Genomic DNA, 18,558 nt, shown 5'->3' on the forward strand with positions numbered 1-18,558 from the left:
AGAAGGAGAGATGAAAGGAGAGAGAGATTCCATGGAGTATGTGGAGGAAGGAAGTAGCCTGCCACTAGAGCTGCCCAAGGCAGGGGCGTAGCCACGGGTGGGCCTGGGTGGGCCCAGGCCCACCCAGTTTTGGTTCAGGCCCACCCAGCAGTGGAGGCAGCGGAGCGGAGGGAGCAGGCTGAGCTCCGATCCCGCATCTGCCTCCCCAGCCCGCCACTACCCCGCCCCCCGCCGTACCTTAAAATATTACAGTTTTGCTGGAGTCGCGGGCAGCCGGCATTGAAGACATCGGCAGGCTTACGCCGGTTCCAGCAGCCTTCCCTTCCCTCGTTGCAAGTCGGATGATGGCTCCGCCCTCTTCTGACGTATTTCCTGTATCTACGAGGGCGGAGCCATCATCCGACTTGCAACGAGGGAAGGGAAGGCTGCTGGAACCGGCGTAAGCCTGCCGATGTCTTCAATGCCGGCTGCCCGCGACTCCAGCAAAACTATAATATTTAAAGGTACGGGGGGGGGGGCCCAGAAGGAAACAGGGCAGACAGGAGAGGAGGGTTGCTGCACATGGTGGAAGAAGGGGAGGAGAGAGGAGGGTTGCTGGACATGGTGGAAGAAGGGGAGAGGAGGGTTGCTGGATGGAGGGAAGGGGAGAGGAGGGTTGCTGGATATGGTGGAAGAAGGGGAGAGGAGGGTTGCTGGATGGAGGGAAGGGGAGAGGAGGGTTGCTGGACATGGTGGAAGAAGGGGAGAGGAGGGTTGCGGGATGGAGGGAAGGGGAGAGGAGGGTTGCTGGACATGGTGGAAGAAGGGGAGAGGAGGGTTGCTGGATGAAGGGAAGGGGAGAGGAGGGTTGCTGGACATGGTGGAAGAAGGGGAGAGGAGGGTTGCGGGATGGAGGGAAGGGGAGAGGAGGGTTGCTGGACATGGTGGAAGAAGGGGAGAGGAGGGTTGCTGGATGGAGGGAAGGGGAGAGGAGGGTTGCTGGACATGGTGGAAGAAGGGGAGAGGAGAGGGCAGGGGAGAGGAGGGTTGCTGGATGAAGGGAAGGGGAGAGGAGGGTTGCTGGACATGGTGGAAGAAGGGGAGAGGAGGGTTGCTGGATGGAGGGAAGGGGAGAGGAGGGTTGCTGGACATGGTGGAAGAAGGGGAGAGGAGAGGGCAGGGGAGAGGAGGGTTGCTGGATGGAGGGAAGGGGAGAGGAGGGTTGCTGCACATGGTGGAAGAAGGGGATAGGAGGGTTGCTGGATGTAGGGAAGGGGAGAGGAGGGTTGCTGGACATGGTGGAAGAAGGGGAGAGGAGGGTTGCTGGATATGGTGGAAGAAGGGGAGAGGAGAGGGCAGGGGAGAGGAGGGTTGCTGGATGGAGGGAAGGGGAGAGGAGGGTTGCTGGACATGGTGGAAGAAGGGGAGAGGAGGGTTGCTGGATGGAGGGAAGGGGAGAGGAGGGTTGCTGGACATGGTGGAAGAAGGGGAGAGGAGGGTTGCTGGATGGAGGGAAGGGGAGAGGAGGGTTGCTGGACATGGATGGAAGAGAGGGAAGGGGGAGAGAAGAAATGCTGGACATGGATGGAGGGGATGGAAGAATGAGGAAGGAGATGAGATGAGGGAAAAAGAAGAGAGGAGAAAAACTGCACATGGATGAAGAAAATAGACAGAAGCTGAGGACCAGAAATGAAGAAGAAAGGAGGAAAGGAAAGAAATGGAAAGGAAGCCCTGGAAACGGAGTTAAGAGGACAGATAGCAGCAGAATCGGATACTGGACCAGCATGATTAGAAAAACAGTCACCAGACAACAAAGGTAGAAAAAAATCATTTTATTTTCATTATAGTGTTTGGAATATGTCCACTTTGAGAATCAGGTGCTCAACATTAAAAGTTTATATTTATTTACTTATTTATGGCATTTTATCCCACATTAAACATGAATTAAATTGGAACCTGGGATCATTTAATTTTTTTTTCCTGGAGACAGTAATGCATTGCCCCCCCCCCCCCAGGCTCTCTCCCCGGCTATAGCCAGCTCTGCAATTTTGAGAGGAGGTGCACAGGTGGATGGGGGGGGGGGGGGGGGGTGCAGAGGTGGACCGGGGAGAGAGCCTGTTGTTAAACATTTACCAGCACACCACTGTCTAGTGCCCACCCATCCAACCTGTTGGCCCTACCCAAAAATTGACTTCTGGCTACGCCACTGGCCCAAGGGAGAGGAGCCAGCTACCATGGAGTGGGAGAATTCAAAGGTTGCCCTGCCCAGCACATGAAGGCAGTGGGGGAGGCCACACCGGGCGTGGTGCTGAGAGGTGGGAGAAACTGCCAACCCTGCCCCTGAAAGGGTTCCCTCTGTGTTGTGTAAAAAAGCAGGTGATTTGTGGTATTGATTTGATGAGCAAAGACTGTCAATGAAGAGTTTTTTTGAACTATTGTGCCCTATTGGAAGTATGCCGGACTTTTACTGAACCCTTCTGAAGGAGGGATTTTGGGACCTGGACTGTACTGTTTTCTTTTGAAGATTATCTTATGAGGACTATACCTTTTTCTTTTGAGGTTTATCTTATGAGGACTGTACCTTGTGTTTGGAGGAATATATTATGATTTTTGGTATGAAATTGCCTTGCTAATAAAATACTTTGGCCCTGAGTCCCAGTATTAGCAGTATTCTTTCCTGGAACCCTGGGAGCCCCGCAGGCTTGCCGGCTCCACCCAAGAGGATGAAGCAGACCCCCCATTAAACCAGACAAAGTAAAACATGCCCTGGGAAGTCATCCAGTGCTGCTTTTTTTGTGCAAGTAATTTTTGGCCAATAAATTGCCCTTATATGGAAGGCTGACACCTAACTGTAGTACTACAAGACTACTGTTAGGGGTCAGCCCTGCCATTATGACACCTGGAGCCAGAAGGAGTGGGAGTGGAAGGGAACCCTCTGCCTTGTTCCATTGCATCACCAGAGATAGTCCCTAGGTGAGTCCTGCTGATGGCTGGAGGGTTCAAAGAGGGGTGGGGTGGGGTGGAGGATTCTGCTTGTGTAGCTGTGTTGGTGGAACAATATTTTGTGGCTGTTGCTCTGCTGAATGACTGAATATTTTGTGGCCATTCAGCAGAGGAATGGCCACAAAATATTCTGAATGGCCACAAAATATTGTTCCAACACCTCAGTATGTGCAGCTGCGCTATCGGCAGTCATGGCAACTGGAGCATAGTACTGACTCTATCAAATGCCTTCTCGGCATCCAGTAACACAAAGACCGCTGGGTGGCCCACCTGTTTGATTCTATCTAATATATATTGTGCCCGTCTGGTATTATCAAAGGTCTGCCTAGCTGCTATAAATCCAGACTGGTCTTCATGGACCCTGTAGGTCACACTCTCAATCTGATTTTTGTTCACAAGCATTTGTTCAATCTTAGACAGTGAAAATTAATTTTGAATTTGTATCCTGGTCTAATGATACAACAATTAAGTGCTACTTAACTTTGGAGTCATTTGTTAGGCATGATCCTTTCCCTAAGATACAGAGGATACGTAGTAGTTGTGATTTGGCTGATTAAAAAATGTATGGTTATCACAGTTGTCCAATATTTAGTCCTGGATAGTTTGTACATTAGACCTATGGAATTTCTCAGTGTTATCAGCATTGGATCAAATTGCTCCTTTTAAGAAAGTTGTAATAAAAAGAACTAGATTTGTTCATTGGCAAAGAAGGAAGTTTTTGATCATAAAATACAATCTGTATTCTTTGGGTCTAGGAAATTATTTGCCATTGCTACTACTACTACTACTTAGCATTTCTATAGCGCTGCCAGGGTTACGCAGCACTGTACAAGTTTAACACGGGGAAGAACCGTCCCTGCTCAAAAGAGCTTACAATCTAAAGGTTACAAACTATGTAGTCATTGCTGCTAAAATGGTTTCTTGTTCTTCATCTATACCAACAATTTGACCAACTAGCCAGCAATTTGCTGATAGGTTTCTTTGATATTTCTGCTTCTTTTGATTTTATTGTCCTGCCTAATGTGGATGGTGATTTTGATGCTACTGTAAAGTGGGATTCATTTGCTGAGGTGTCATCAGGTCAAGTTGCTAAAATAATTCAGTCTTTGAATAATTCCTCAAGTTACATAAGAACATAAGAGTAGCCATACTGGGTCAGGGCAATGGTCCATCTAGCCCAGTACCCTGCTTTCTAAACAGTGGCCAATCCAGGTTACAAGTACCTGGCAGAAACCCAAATTGTGGCAACATTCCATACTACAAATCCCAAGGCAAGCAGTTGCTTTCCATGTCTGTCGCAATAGCAGACTATGGACTTTTCCTCCAGAAATTTGTCCAAACCCTTTTTAAACCCAGATACACTAACTGCTGTTACCACATCCTACGGCAGAGGATTAACTAGAGCTTAACTATTCATTGAGTGAAAAAATATTTCCACCAGTCCCAGTACAGATCCCTGCAGCACTCCACTGTTCACCCTCCTCCATTGAGAGAAATGACCATTTAACCCTACCCTCTGTTTTCTGTCCAATAACCAATTCCTAATCCTTGCTTCCTATCCCATGACTCTTTAATTTTCTCATGAGGAACTTTATCAAAAAGTTTCTGAAAATCTAGATACACTACATCAACCGGCTCACCTTTATCCACATGTTTATTCACGCTTTCAAATAAATGAAGCAAATTGGTGAGGCAAGACTTCCCTTGGCTGACTCTGTCCCATTAAACCATGTTTGTCTATGTGTTCTGTAATTTTATTCCTTATAATAGTTTCTACTATTTTGCCCAGCACTGATGTCAGGCTTTCTGGTCTATAATTTCCCGATCACCCCTAGAACCCTTTTAAAAATCGGCATCACATTCAATCTTCAGATACTATGGACGATTTTAACAGGTTACTAGCAATTTCATGCTTGAGTTCTTTGAGTACCGTTGGATGTAGGCCATCCGGTCCAGGCAATTTACTACTCTTTAATTTGTCAATTTGGCTCAGTACATCTTCCAGGTTCACCGAGATTTCTTCTAGTTCCTCCACATCATCACCCTTGAAAACCATTTCCGATACAGGCAAATCTATTACATCTTCTTCTGTAAAGACAGAAGCAAAGAATTCATTCAGTTCTCCACTATGGCCTTGTCCTCCCTGAGCACCCCTTTTGCTCCTTCATGATCTAACGGTCCCACGGAATCCTTCACAGGCTTTCTACTTCTGATGTACCTGAAAAAAATGTTATTGTGAGTTTTAGCCTCTGTGGCAAGTTTATCTTCATATTCTCTTTTAACCTTCTTTATTAATGTTTTGCATCTGACTTGCCAGTGCTTTTGTTGCTTCTTATTTTCTTCATTTGGGTCCTTTTTCCATTCTTTGAAGGACAATCTTTTGGCTGTAATGGCCTCTTTTACTCCACGTTTTAACCATGATGGCTGATGTTTTTTCTTCTTTCCACTTTTGCAACTTCTCTGAATATTTGCTCAATTAAGTCAATTTGTGAAGATATTTCTTCACCTATTGATATTATTGCGAATAAATCTTTCAGTGAGGGATTATTTCTAGCTTTCTTGAGGCAGGCTGCAATTAGGCCATTATTAAAGAACTATAAATTAGAATGAACTAGTCCAGATAATTATGGACCTATTTCTTCTTTTTTGGTGAAGGTAATTGAAAAGTTAGTATTATTGCAGTTGTAGAGATTTGTTGAGGAAAAAGCAATTCTAGATCCATTTTCAATTGGGATTTTGTTATACAGAGACTTTATTAATTTCTATTTTGGATTTCATACATGTTTTAAAGTACCTATGCTGATTCATTTAAATTGGCTCCCTATTATGTGGAAAATTTGTTATAAAATTCTGCCTTTGATTATGAGACTGACTTTTCATTCCAGAGATTTTTGCTTCTGTGGGTTAAAAATACATATTTTTCCAGATGTTTCTAGATCAACACAAAAGAAAAGGCAGTTATCCAATGAATATTCATGAGAGAGATTTGCATGCATTGGAGGTAGTGCATGCAAATATCTCTCATGAATATTCATTGTGGATATCCCAAAAACCTGAGTGGCTGGGGTGCCTCCGGACCAGTTTTGGGAACCACTGGACTAAGTAAATAATTGGTTCAGAATGCATCATCTGGAGTTGGCTGAGTTATTTAGTGAGTGGATTATTTTAAAGTCTGAGAACGGCTTATTCAGCCTTCTGGTACAAACCTTCTCTGGCTCTGGTCCCAGTAACAAGGGAATTCTGTTTATATATTGGGTTCAACTTATAAATACAGAATCAGTGATTCAAAAAGTAAGTCAAAGGTTATCTCATATATAGAGAGGAAATCGCCTCAAGAATAAGCTCCTCCCAATAAATTTCAACATGGGATCAAAGCTACACTTTCTTCATCATGGGCGTTTTGCTCAAATTCCTCTTATTTTTTGAAAATCATTTTCTAATATTCTCTAATGTTCAACATAAGCCACACTGCCAAATCTATTATATCTAATAGTTCAACTTAGCTTTGGCTGGCTGTAGGCTTTTTTCTCTTAAAACCGTGGTTTAACTGTGGTCAACGGTCCCGTTTCACATAATGCTGCTTCAGGACCACAGCCATGTAATCACCCGGTTCTTTGAATTTCCTATACAAAGAAAGGGAACATTTACAATCCTCATTTACTTTTTAATTAAACATTTTACTTAGTACTTTACTTACAGTCCGTTCATTCTTGCCGACGGTTGCATGAAGGGCAAAGACTATTCAAATATGGCGGTCCTATATATACACACACGGATTGTGACGTCATACGCTCTCTTCTACATCCTATCACAGATGGTTCAGTTAGAAAGCCCACCCACTTTTTTAAGGAGGAGCGTTAGTTTCATATTCATTGATTCTTCAAAGAAAATGTGTCCATTCTATCTTACCATTTAAACCCCCTGGACTCATTGAATTTAATCGAAAGATCCATTGTTGTTCTTTTCTTAGAAGCCATAGACGAACTTCTTCTCCCTGTACACGCCAGTTTACTTGTTGTAAAACAAAACATTTAAGAGTACTGAAATCATGAGAAAATTCATTACAGTGTATGGCCAAGGGTGATGTAGTTTTTCTTGTTAGAATAACACTTTTGTGTTCTACAAGACGGACAGAAAGTTTTCTGCTAGTTTGACCCACATAGATTTTCTTACATGGACATTGGATACAGTATACAACACCTGTGGATTTACATGTGGTGTTAACGTATAAAGTATACTTTCTTCCAGAGGTAGGATTTACAAATTCTCTTGTCTCTACCATAATAGAGCACATTGAACATTCACCGCATTTACTATGCCCATTATAACTGGCATCTCTCTGAGGGTTAAATCTTGTTGAGTATAAAAGTTCTTTTAAATTGTTTCCTCTACTGTATGCCATTCTTATTGCCGATTCTGCAAATTGAGGTAAAGTTTGTACAATATTCCAATGTCTTCTGATGATATTGGAAACAGAATTTGCTTGCGAAGTATATTTTAAGACATAAGTATACACGGTACCATCTTGATCCCTTTCTTTTTCGGCTGTCTGTAACAACAACTGTCTGTCAATGTATTTAGCTCTTCTATAAGCAGTTTTAATTACTTTTTTAGGATATCCTCGTTCAAAAAGATCGTTTTGTAATTTTCGTGCTTGACAGCGAAAATCACTTTCTCTAGAGCAAATCCTACGATATCTTAGAAATTGAGCAAACGGTAAGTTGTCCTTTAAAGGCTTCGGGTGACAGCTAGTGTATTCCAACAGCGTATTTCTATCTGTAGTTTTCTTAAACACAGAGGTCTCAAAATGATCAGTTTGTTTTTGTATTTTTACATCTAAAAATGTAATTTGATCATAATCTGCATTCATAGTAAATTTAATATTAACATGACAGGTATTCAAGTATGTTACAAACTGATCTAATGTTATTCGATCTCCTGACCATAAAAGGAAAACGTCATCAATAAAACGTATCCAAATTTTTATGTTCTCTTTGAAAGCACAATCATAAATGTGCTTATCTTCAAATTCTCTCATGAATAAATTAGCTATCGAGGGAGCCATGGTCGCCCCCATGGCTACCCCGGATGTTTGTTGAAAAATTCTATTCCCATAGCTAAAGTAATTATTTTCCATTGCTATGGAGGCTAATTCTATAATGAACAATATTAAATGCTCATCATACATTGCTGTTTGACTCAAGAATCCTTTAATCACAGCTAGAGCTTCTTTCTGTGGAATAACAGTGTAAAGAGAAACAACATCAAGGGTTACTAATTGTACATCTGTTAGAGGTCCCACACATTCTTTTAAAATGTTCATAAAGTGTGTGGAATCTCTAATGTATGATTTTCCTTCTTGTACCATAGGTCTTAAATAAGTGTCTACATAAGTAGACAATGGTTCCAACACAGAACCTCTCCCCGAGACTATTGGACGACCTGGAGGATTAATCAGGGTTTTATGTATTTTAGGCAAGGTGTACAACAGAGGGACTTTATTGGTTTTTAAATTCAAATATTGAAATTCTTTCTGTGTGATAAGACTTGAAGCATACGCCTCTCTTGTTACTTCCAAAATCTTTCTTTTTAAACTTTCTGTAGGGTCACTTAATAGTTCTACGTAATCATTATGATTACTCAATTGCCTAAATACCTCTATGTCATATGTAGTACGATCTTGGACAACTACTGCGCCTCCTTTATCTGCCCTTCTTATTACTATATTTGAATTCTGTGCTAATGTGTTGAGGGCATTCCTCTCGTTTCTCGTTAGATTAATATGGGAACTAAACGGACGTTCCTCCATAGCATTCAAATCTCTTAACACGACTTGTTTAAAGGTCTGCAATGTTGAATTCAATGGGCCAGGGGGGGTCCAGGTTGATTTTAGTTTTACTCTTGAGCGGTCAACAGTTCCTGTTTGTGTTTGTTCAGAAAAAAACAACTTAATTTGCAATTTTCTTATAAATTTCTCCAATTCAACTCTGCTCTGAAATTTATCATGTCTCTGTGTGGGGACAAAAGATAATCCCTTCGATAACACAGCAAGTTCTAAATCCGTCAATTGGCTCGAAGATAAATTAATAACATTCACTTTTGTTATATCTGCGACCGTGTTCGCGGGTATGTTTGTTGATATCCTGCTGTTTCCATTGAGTCTGTTCTTTGTACGCCCCTCCGACCTCTCCTTGTCCGTGCATTCCACCCTTTTCCTCGCCGTCCTCGTGCTCTGCCTCTGGCTAAAAAAGCTCTCTCTGTGCTTGATGAGCTTGATCCCGAGCGATCTTCTTCTTCATCTCCCTCAAAAGGAGGCCGCTGTTCTACCACTTTGTCTTTTATCAGCCAGGGATACACTGCTTGATTATTATAGTCCTTTTCATCTCTTTGAAACTTTTTTATTTTTGTAGCTTGAAGAGATTGTCTAAACATTTCAATTTTTGTTTTAAGTTCTTCGTGTTGTTTATTAAAGATGTCAATAGCACTTTGAGCTTTCAAAGTTTCAAGTAAACCTTGAATTTCTATGGTGATTGTGGCTGCAACTGATTTCGTTTTGTCTATAATGAGAACCATTAGATCCAGTGAGCATTTATTTAGAATACCAGCCCACTGTGCTAAAAAGTCACCATCTTCTGTAAACATTTTAGGGGGTTTGGTAATTCTTAATCCTCGTGGGATGATCTCATTTTTGCAATATTCAATAAGTGTAGCCCCATGTAATTCAGCTCTAGTTAAGCATTTCATTAATGTATTTATGCCTGCCCATGAGACAGACAGGGCTACCGATGGATCAATCTGCATTAAAGATGGTCCTTGTAACGTATCTGATATATGTTGGGTTTCCACCACTCCAGGCAGGCACTAGACAACCACCTAGATGATTACAGAAACCCAGGATTACATAAGAAAGGAAAGCAAGTCATACAAAAAAGTCACTTCACCGGGCATCTCATTGTTCTGCCTCCTCACATGTGTGTGTCTGTTTACATTTATTGTATTTGTATTATATAATTCAAGTTGGTAGGACTTGTAATATCTGTTTTCATAGGTCATCACTTGCATATGACCTGCTTCCTCTAGACACTTTGAAACCTTCCAGGTTCATACTTCAACCCTCAAGCACACTCTCTAACCCTATTGGTCATTTCAGCCCCTAGTCAAGTTTCAAATTTATTCAAAATCTTGATATCCTGCTTAGGAGCAAACCCATCAAAACGGTTTACAAAGCAAATATAAAAAGCTAGCTAGAAAGGAAGTACAATAAAACAAGATAAAGATAAAGATATCAATAGTTAAAACAACAGAAAAGCAAAACATAATACACACACTTAAATTCAAAAAATGCTGTCATTTGATACTCCCAGAATCAGCAGGCGACGAAGGCATGAAAGAACCAAAAGCCATGGTAAAAAGATAAGCCTTAAATTGGGCTTTGAAAATGGGCAAGGAAGTTTCCAACCACAGTGACAATGGGACAGCATTCCAAAGCACAGGGCCATCACATTCAATATCCTACTATGCACTGAAGTTAACCGTACTGCTCTAATGGAAGGAACTTGCAAGAGGTGATCTTGAGAAGAGCGAAGAGCTCTCACATGACACTAAGGCACCAAGTAGTGGGAAAGATACAAGGGCTGACCTGAATGAAAGATCTTATGGACCAGAAGAAGCAGCTTATATGTGACTTGGTAAGAAACTGGCAACCAATGTTTATCTCACCATAATGGTGTAACATGATCATAATGGAAGGCGCTTGTAGTCTTATAGATATTTTTTGCGTGCCTTCCTGCAGAGCAGAATTCTCCATCTTGGTTTCAGGATCAAGTTGTATTTAGTCTCTGCCCACTCTCTCTTCTAGAGAAGGTGTTGTTTGTTTCACCAAAGAGGACAATATCGTCTTTACAGTTACCCAACTTACTTCCTGCAATGAACCTTGCAACTGTTTAGTGAACAGACATCTCTTTTCCTATTAAAGTTTAACTCCCACCTCTGCAATAATTCAGATTCCAGTTAACATCCACGCCTTCACTCTGGCAATCGGTCATCCAATTGATCACCATTAAGATTCAAGAACTCATCCTGCTAGGTTGAACTGTTGTTTTCAACTATCTTCATGCAGTAAAGTTATCTGTTTCACTTATTTGCAATAAACAGTTGGAAATTAAGAAAGTGAGTATTCCTTTGGATATTGGCTTGGTTTAACTGTCTGTTTAAACATTCCATGGATATTGTGAGATCAGCATACTCTCCCCTGAGCTTGTGATCTTCTGGGGCCCTTTGGCTCCCTTATAGAGGTCAAAGGGATGATAATACGTGTTAGCTTCCTAGCATTAGGAGGCACTGTTGGCATTAGCAAGCCTCTGTCTTTTGACATTTCACTTTTTTCTTTAATACCATCATATTATACATATGCTATTGTACATTTGAAATAGAACAAAATGAAATGATCAGCACATCTGAAGGAAAGAACTAGTGTATATTAAAAAAAATACAGAAATCATTTCTACATTTAATAAATAAATGAAGTGGCTCAAATGTAAACGCCCCCTCACCTCCTCCACTTCTGAAGGAATCAAATTAGAAAACCGTAAATACCAATGCTGAGTCAGGCCCAGTATGAGCTTCCAGAGGTAGTGTGGAAATGACAAGTTAGGAATTGGCAATTATTAACTGAAAGAACATTTAACATTATTTTTTTATGCCCATTTCCCCCTCCCATAGTCCCTGTGCTCCCTTCTCTTCCCACCTTCCTTTTTTTCATTCAACCTCCTATTCTCTGCTTCCTTTTCTCCTCTTCCCTTACTTTGTTTCTAAGACTCTCCCCTCACCATCTCGTGGTTCTCTATCTCTCTTTTACAGAGCTGTTGCTGCCTTTTGCACTGGTCACATGCCAGTCACTGCCACCTCTTCTGCCAGCTCTGCGTAGGTTACTGCCGTTAGTTCTCTTCCGTCACTGATAGCTTGTCTGCTGGCCCTGTGCAGGCTGATGCCACCATTGCTGGCTCTTTCACTGGCCCTACATGAGCCCCTTATGGCTTTGTTGCTGGCACCATATAGGACACTGCTACCACTGCTGCTGGTTGTTCCTTATAGGCCAATGATAACTCTCATGCTAGCCCTATATGAATCACTGCTACCATCATCGGTTCTCCTATGTGAATTAGTGATGGCTGTCCCGCAAGGGACTCTTTACTGTAAGTCACCAGCAGAGCCGGATTTATGTTTTTAATATAATTTCAAAATATCCCTCATCATATAAGCAGTCCCCTAATGTGTAGAGAGAAGTATAGAAACTGCATTGGGGAAAGGTGTTGGTGGCAGGAGGACTGTGTTTTTACAAATGGGGATCCTCATAGCAAAAACATTTGTTTTTTTTCATCTTTGGTTCAGTCACCCATTTGGTTCATCTTCAGACTCCAAATTATTCGGATCATTTGGGTCCACTGGGGCAAGCAATGTTTGCACACTAACAATGGAATTTTCCATCTATTTTAAATCAAACTTGCATAAAAGTTGCTGGCAGGCATTTACCATAGATGTAAGAACACTCATGAAGGCCACATGAAACCAAAACAAGAGAATGGCAGGGCAGATGACCATGCAGGCGGCAGCAGCTAGATTTACACGAGTAGGTCAATGCATCAAAAGTAGGGCAGAGCACAAGAAATCATGGCATGTACAGTCCAAGACTTAACACTAGAGAAGGTTAAAAAGATGCTGGCAGGGCCTTGAGCAGGCAGGGCAGATAGCGATACAGGAAGCTGAAGCAGAAGCAGAGACGGATAAGGGAAGAGCCTTTTTGTCACATTTAATTAGAGAGTTGCAAGTGGACAGCAATTTCACCCATCCCTGCCCAACCCCCGTAGAATATAACCCATACCCACCTGTACCCACTAAGATCCATTCCATCTCAATTAATCTACTCCATCCCCATCCATACCCAGATGAGTCAACACTATTACTTATTGGCAGCCTTCCATTTCCTCCTGATCCCAACAACCTCCTATGATTTTTTGGGCAGTGTTCACTATTCAACCAATGAGTGTTCCAAGCCTCAGTCTGGTGTTTCAGCTGTCTTTCTGGAGATTTCAAGCCTCATTCTGACCCTCCAATTGCTTTGTTCATTGCATTCCAAGCCTCATTTCAGTGACACCATAGATTTTGAATACACTCCTGCGAGAATTTCATGGCAACTTCTTCCATCCTGTCACGATTGTGACTGTTTTCTTGGTCTGTGCTTGCCTCACCCTCTGGTGACCAGTACCGGTGACTGCTTTAGACTATCTGTTGCTGTTTTCCAAACATGTTCCAGAGGTCAGTCCGGTCCGGATTTTCCGGTCTGTCAGACTTGCTTGGCTTGGTTGTACCTAAGCAGCACCCTTACTTGCCTTGAGATTACTGCAGTGAGCCTCAGCTGGTGATGGTCTTTTTAAGTGCCTGTGGGTTTTGCTGCTTTGCCTTTGCAACGCCAAAGGTCCAGGTTAGTGTGTGTGCAGTTAAGCACTTCTGCCATGCTTTACCCTTTTGGCTTCCCTGCTTTACCCTTTTGGTGCAGATAGGAGCACTTCTGCCTTGGTGTGCTGTTAGAAGCACTTCTGCCTTGCTTTACCCCTTTTTCTTCCCTGCTTTACCCTTTTGGTGCTGATAGGAGCACTTCTGTCTTGCTTGTTTCTATACCTTGTGTCCTGTGTGAGCATCCTGAACCCTAATCCTGTTTTAGTCAAGCTTGTTTCTGTACCTGGCATCCTGTGTGAGAACCTGGTGTCCCAACCCCCTTTTAGTCAAGCTTGTTTAGAATCCTGTTGGTCCAGTCTGTCTGCAAGCTCAGTCCAGCAAGTCCTGACAGCTGCCTGCACCTGGGGGCTCAACCCCTGGGGAACGGTGGTCATGCGCAGGTGAAGACCAGTTGCTCTGTCCTTGGAGCGTTGTTTATAGAATAGTACTTGGCATTCATTTTTTCGGCACCCAAATTTGGGCTCCATTTACAGAATTTATTCCTGTTTGTTTAAAACAATGAAAGAACCAGCAGAAGTGGGCCAGTGTAAAGTAGTAAAGGATCCTGGTAGGATGGAGGAAGCAAAGTCTCAAGGTCTAACCTGAAGTAAAAACCACTGCAAAACCTCCTTAAAAAATGAGTGGATACCAAAGATACTGAGCGATAAAATGCATTTATTGGGGTCTCCAAAAATCAAGTATTTTTTTTTCAATATCTGTTTATTGTGAGTCAAGTAATCATTCACATCATATCAAAGAGCAGCAAACTCAAATACAGTGTACAATTGGGATAACATCAACTATTTGAACATGAAATGTAAAACTGTTTTCTCCCATATGACTACAAACTCTACAAAGTGCAAGTAAAGTGCTCACAATTTTCTCCCTCCCTAACTCCCTTTCCCTCCCTCCCTTGCTAAGATACACGGGGCCATACATGGTGTCTCACTGGGACCTACATGTTCATTAAGTGTCCTTTCCTGGCTGGGGTAAGCGTGTGCCTAAAAGGTGTCCAGACACGAAAAAAGGCCAACTCCGAAGCCTTCGACTCAGACCCAGCCACTCTCCACTCAAACTTCATGTATTCTATCATTTTACTACGCCATTGTTGGATTGTGGGACTTTTGGGGGTTATCCATTCTTTCAAAATGATTGTTTTAGCTATTGTTGTTGATCTGCGGATAAATCCTTTATATCCTGCTGGGAGAGGCGCAATCAATAATATTTGGTCAAACAATAGAAGAGGGGTACGCCTCCACTTAGAGTGCCACAGTGTCGAAATATAATGAATAAGAGTAGCCCAGAATTCTGTTATCTTGGGACAAGACCAATACATGTGGCCCAGAGTAGCTCCCTGGGCCAGACACTTAGGGCAAGCACCATCTGGGGACACTCCTACATAGAATGTAAAATCAAGTATTTTTATTAGCAAAATTAGACATGAAATGAGAGAACTTAAATCAGCTAGTCCCAAAGGATCAGTAGTAGAAGCCCTTAGACATGAAATAGCTCCTTTGTTTCTCTCCTTCCCTTGCTCTCTCTTTTCTCAGCTCCAAAGCTGAGCTCCTCCTTCTCCTTTAGGTTTCTGCAAAATACAACACTCACAACTAGTTGCATCTTAAGCAGGTACATTTGGTGTCTTCTGGCAACACAAAAATTGGTAATTTACTCTTTTTCCCCAAAAGAGTTGATTGTGGAAAATGCCAAAAACTGCAAAACACCACAAATAGTTAAAAAAAACCCAACCAAATACTAAAAAGTCAAAAATACTTCTTGAACTATGTATTTGGAATGCACTGAGGTGTCCTATTCCTAGCACCTAGGATTCCACTCACTTTAATGAGCCGAACTACTAAGGCTACTCTGAGGCATATTTTCAAAGCACTTAGCCTCCCAAAGTTCCATAGAAACCTATGGAACTTAGCCTCCCAAAGTGCTTTGAAAATATGCCTCTCTGTCAGCCTTCAGAATGGTCTGAGTCCCAATCCTCTTTCAGTCTCGTTCTTTCCAGTCGTAGCTGTTTTTTCAAGTGTAGCTAACCTAGGGATATCGACATTCCCTGTGGTTTTATGAGCTAGCTGGCCCATCCGTAAGGCTACAAGGCTGCATTTGAGTCCCCTAGGGTCCCAGCAACTTGTTCTTCTTCCTCAAACTCCTGTAGAGGGCAGAAGAGGACTCCAGGCGCCTGGACTTAAGACATTTTATCCTTTCTTCCCAAAAACAATGAAGGCAACATCCTCTACCTGGTGACTGAGGGAGTTTCATTCTCCATTACCTCATACCAAAGGCATGTTAGATTCTGAGCAGGGATTCTAGCATGTCCGTCTGTTTGAAAACAGAGGGCACATTGTGATTGTCTGCTACAGGAACAAGACAACTTATTATACAAATAGGAGCTTACTTTTCAGCTAAAAGGTGGCCCTCAATTTTTATCCATATGGAAGTATAGTCTGAAAAAGAATTAAACTGTAGCCTGTGAGATATTTTCTTGGAAGTTAGTAAATAATGATTCCTGGAATAAGAATTATGACGTTTAGAGCATAAAGAAAACTTTTTCTGATAGGTTCAGAGTTGTTCATTCTTCTACAAGCTCTGATTGAGTGGTTACAAAGGTTACTCATTCATTTTACTTTATCTTTGATCTACTACTCTGTTCAAGTTTCCTCCCAAAATCAGTGTTGTGTATAAGTACAGCCTAAGAGAAAAAAAAAACACATATTCATAAGAACTGGGCACTGGCACTGGCACAGCATAAGCCTGCCTTGAGGCTCTGTCCTTACTGAGTTTGTGCTAGTAGTAAGACATTTATGTTAAACTATTGCAACATCACTTCCGTTAGAAATATATTACATGTTTTCATAAACCCAACCACCCTGATTTTAATCTCTCAGGTTCTTTGTCTTAAAGATATGTGTCCTGAAGAAATACAATGTATACACTCGTTTCTTAAACACGGGGGATCATTTTATTAAGATTTTCTAGGTACAAAGCATGTCTGCAAGCAAGAAATGGCTATTCTAAAATTGGATGGGAGACTATACACATGGAACATAAGAACAGCCATACTGGGTCAGACCGGTGGTCCATCTAACTCAGTGTCCTGCTTCCAACAGTGGCCAATTCATGTCACAAGTACCTGACAGAATCCCAAATAGTAGCAAGATTCATGCTACGGATCCCAGGGATAAGCAGTGGCTTTCCCCATGTCTACCTCAATAGCAGACAATGGACTTTTCCTCCAGGAACTTGTTCAAATCTTTTTTTAAACCCAGATACGCTAACTGCTGTTAGCACATCCTCTGGCAACGAGTTCTGGAGCTTAACTATTTGTTGAGTGAAAAAATTATTTCCTCCTGTTCATTTTAAAAGTAGTTTGAAATCTCTCAATAAAATCCTTCCCACTTTAGATAACGACTTAGAATGTCTTAATTATAATTAGAGGAAAAAGCCTCACATATCGTGGAGTGACTCCTTCTTTCACAGTTTGCACTGTCATATAACTGGGGAGTCCCCACTCACATCATAGGCAAAAAAAAAAATCCTCAGAATGTATGCTATACTATCCAGCTTATTTTTGAAGGAGAAAAACGCCTATAGTGCGACCTAAATTGGGAGATAGACATTTGTCTCGCAAAGGCACCCAAATCGGTATAATCGAAAGCCAATTTTGGGTGTTTCCAACTGCACTCCGTCGCGGAAACAAATAAAGTTGACAGGGGCGTGTCGGAGGCGTGGTGGAGGCGGAACTGGGGCATGGTTATCAGCCGAGGAGAGATGGGCGCCTTTAGCTGATAATCGAAAAAAAAAGGCGTTTTTACCGCGATTTTGGGTCACTTTTTTTGGACCCTTTTTTTCATGAACAAGTCCCAAAAAAGTGCTCCAACTGCCCAGATGACCACTGGAGGGAATCGGGGATGACCTCACCGGACTCCCCCAGTGGTCACTAACCCCCTCCCACCAAAAAAAACCCACTTTAAAAACTTTTTTTCCAGCCTGTATGCCAGCCTTAAATGCCGTACCCACCTCCATGACAGCAGAATGTGTTCGATCCTGTCACAGCCTTTCCCTGGGTCAGATTTGGCTCTTGGGTGCAGTACAGGGTCACATCAGCATTGCATTGTGGTGGATGTAGGGTATTGGGCTCCGTGATTTCATTAGCTTGTGTTACAGTCTCACGATGTTGGTAGTTGGTAGGCTCTTCTCCCATGGTGCTTTTCCCCCTGCCTACTGGGTCAGAGTTTGCCCTGTTGTGTTTCCTGTTGTAGTCCATGCAGTAGTGGCCATTTTTGTAAGCCAGTTTTAGTTCCCTTTCCTGTGTTAGCCACGTTAGACAACTTAGTTTTTCCTTGAATGTGGCTGAAAGAGGGCATTGTACAGCATTCTGCCAGCTCTGACCTACTGCTCATCTCAGTACCAGGGAGACTCGTTGCCAGTGGGGCACAACCTCTGATCTGCAGTTAACTGTGAGTAAATGCGGTTATTCCAATAAAGGACGTTTTCGGAGAGATTAGTCTTCAGGTGTCAACTGGTGTGCCAATGTTATATAGCAGCAACCAGTCCTAGAGGCCTGCGTGTATGCAGGTCCCTGGAGCACTTTTAGTGAGTACCGCAGTGCACTTCAGCCAGGTGACCCGAGGCCCATCCCCCCCCCCCACCTGTAACACTTGTGCTGGTAAATGGGAGGCCTCCAAAACCCACTGTACCCACATGTAGGTGCCCCCTTCACCCCTAAGAGCTATGGTAGTGTTGTACATTTGTGGGTAGTGGGTTTTGGGGGAGGGGTTGGGAGCTCAGCACCCGTGGTAAGGGAGCTATGCATGTGGGAGCTTTTTCTGAAGTCCACCGCACTGACCTAGGGTGCCCAGTTGGTGTCCTGGCATATCAGGGGGGTGAGTGTACTACGAATCGTGGCCCCTCCCACGACCAAATGGCTCGGATTAGGACGTTTTTGAGCTGGGCGTTTTTAGTTTCCATTATCGCTAAAAAAACAAACGCCCAGCTCAAAAACGTCCATTTTTTCAAAAATACGGTTCGGCCCGCCCCTTCACGGACCCATTCTCGGAGATAAACGCCCATGGAGAT

The 18,558-nt window shown here is 42.7% G+C and overlaps 1 protein-coding gene across 1 annotated transcript in view; it reads left to right on the forward strand.

Annotated features, from left to right (window-relative positions):
• LOC115475106 (selection and upkeep of intraepithelial T-cells protein 1-like) overlaps positions 1-18,558 on the forward strand; it is a 44,551-nt gene that overhangs the window by 14,412 nt on the left and 11,581 nt on the right. The window contains exon 2 of the mRNA XM_030210846.1: positions 7,270-7,327. Within this exon, the coding sequence (XP_030066706.1) occupies positions 7,270-7,327 (58 nt within the window). The remainder of the gene's footprint in view (positions 1-7,269; positions 7,328-18,558) is intronic.

This window comes from Microcaecilia unicolor, chromosome 7 (genome assembly GCF_901765095.1).
Source record: "Microcaecilia unicolor chromosome 7, aMicUni1.1, whole genome shotgun sequence".
Taxonomy (NCBI): Eukaryota; Metazoa; Chordata; class Amphibia; order Gymnophiona; family Siphonopidae; genus Microcaecilia; species Microcaecilia unicolor.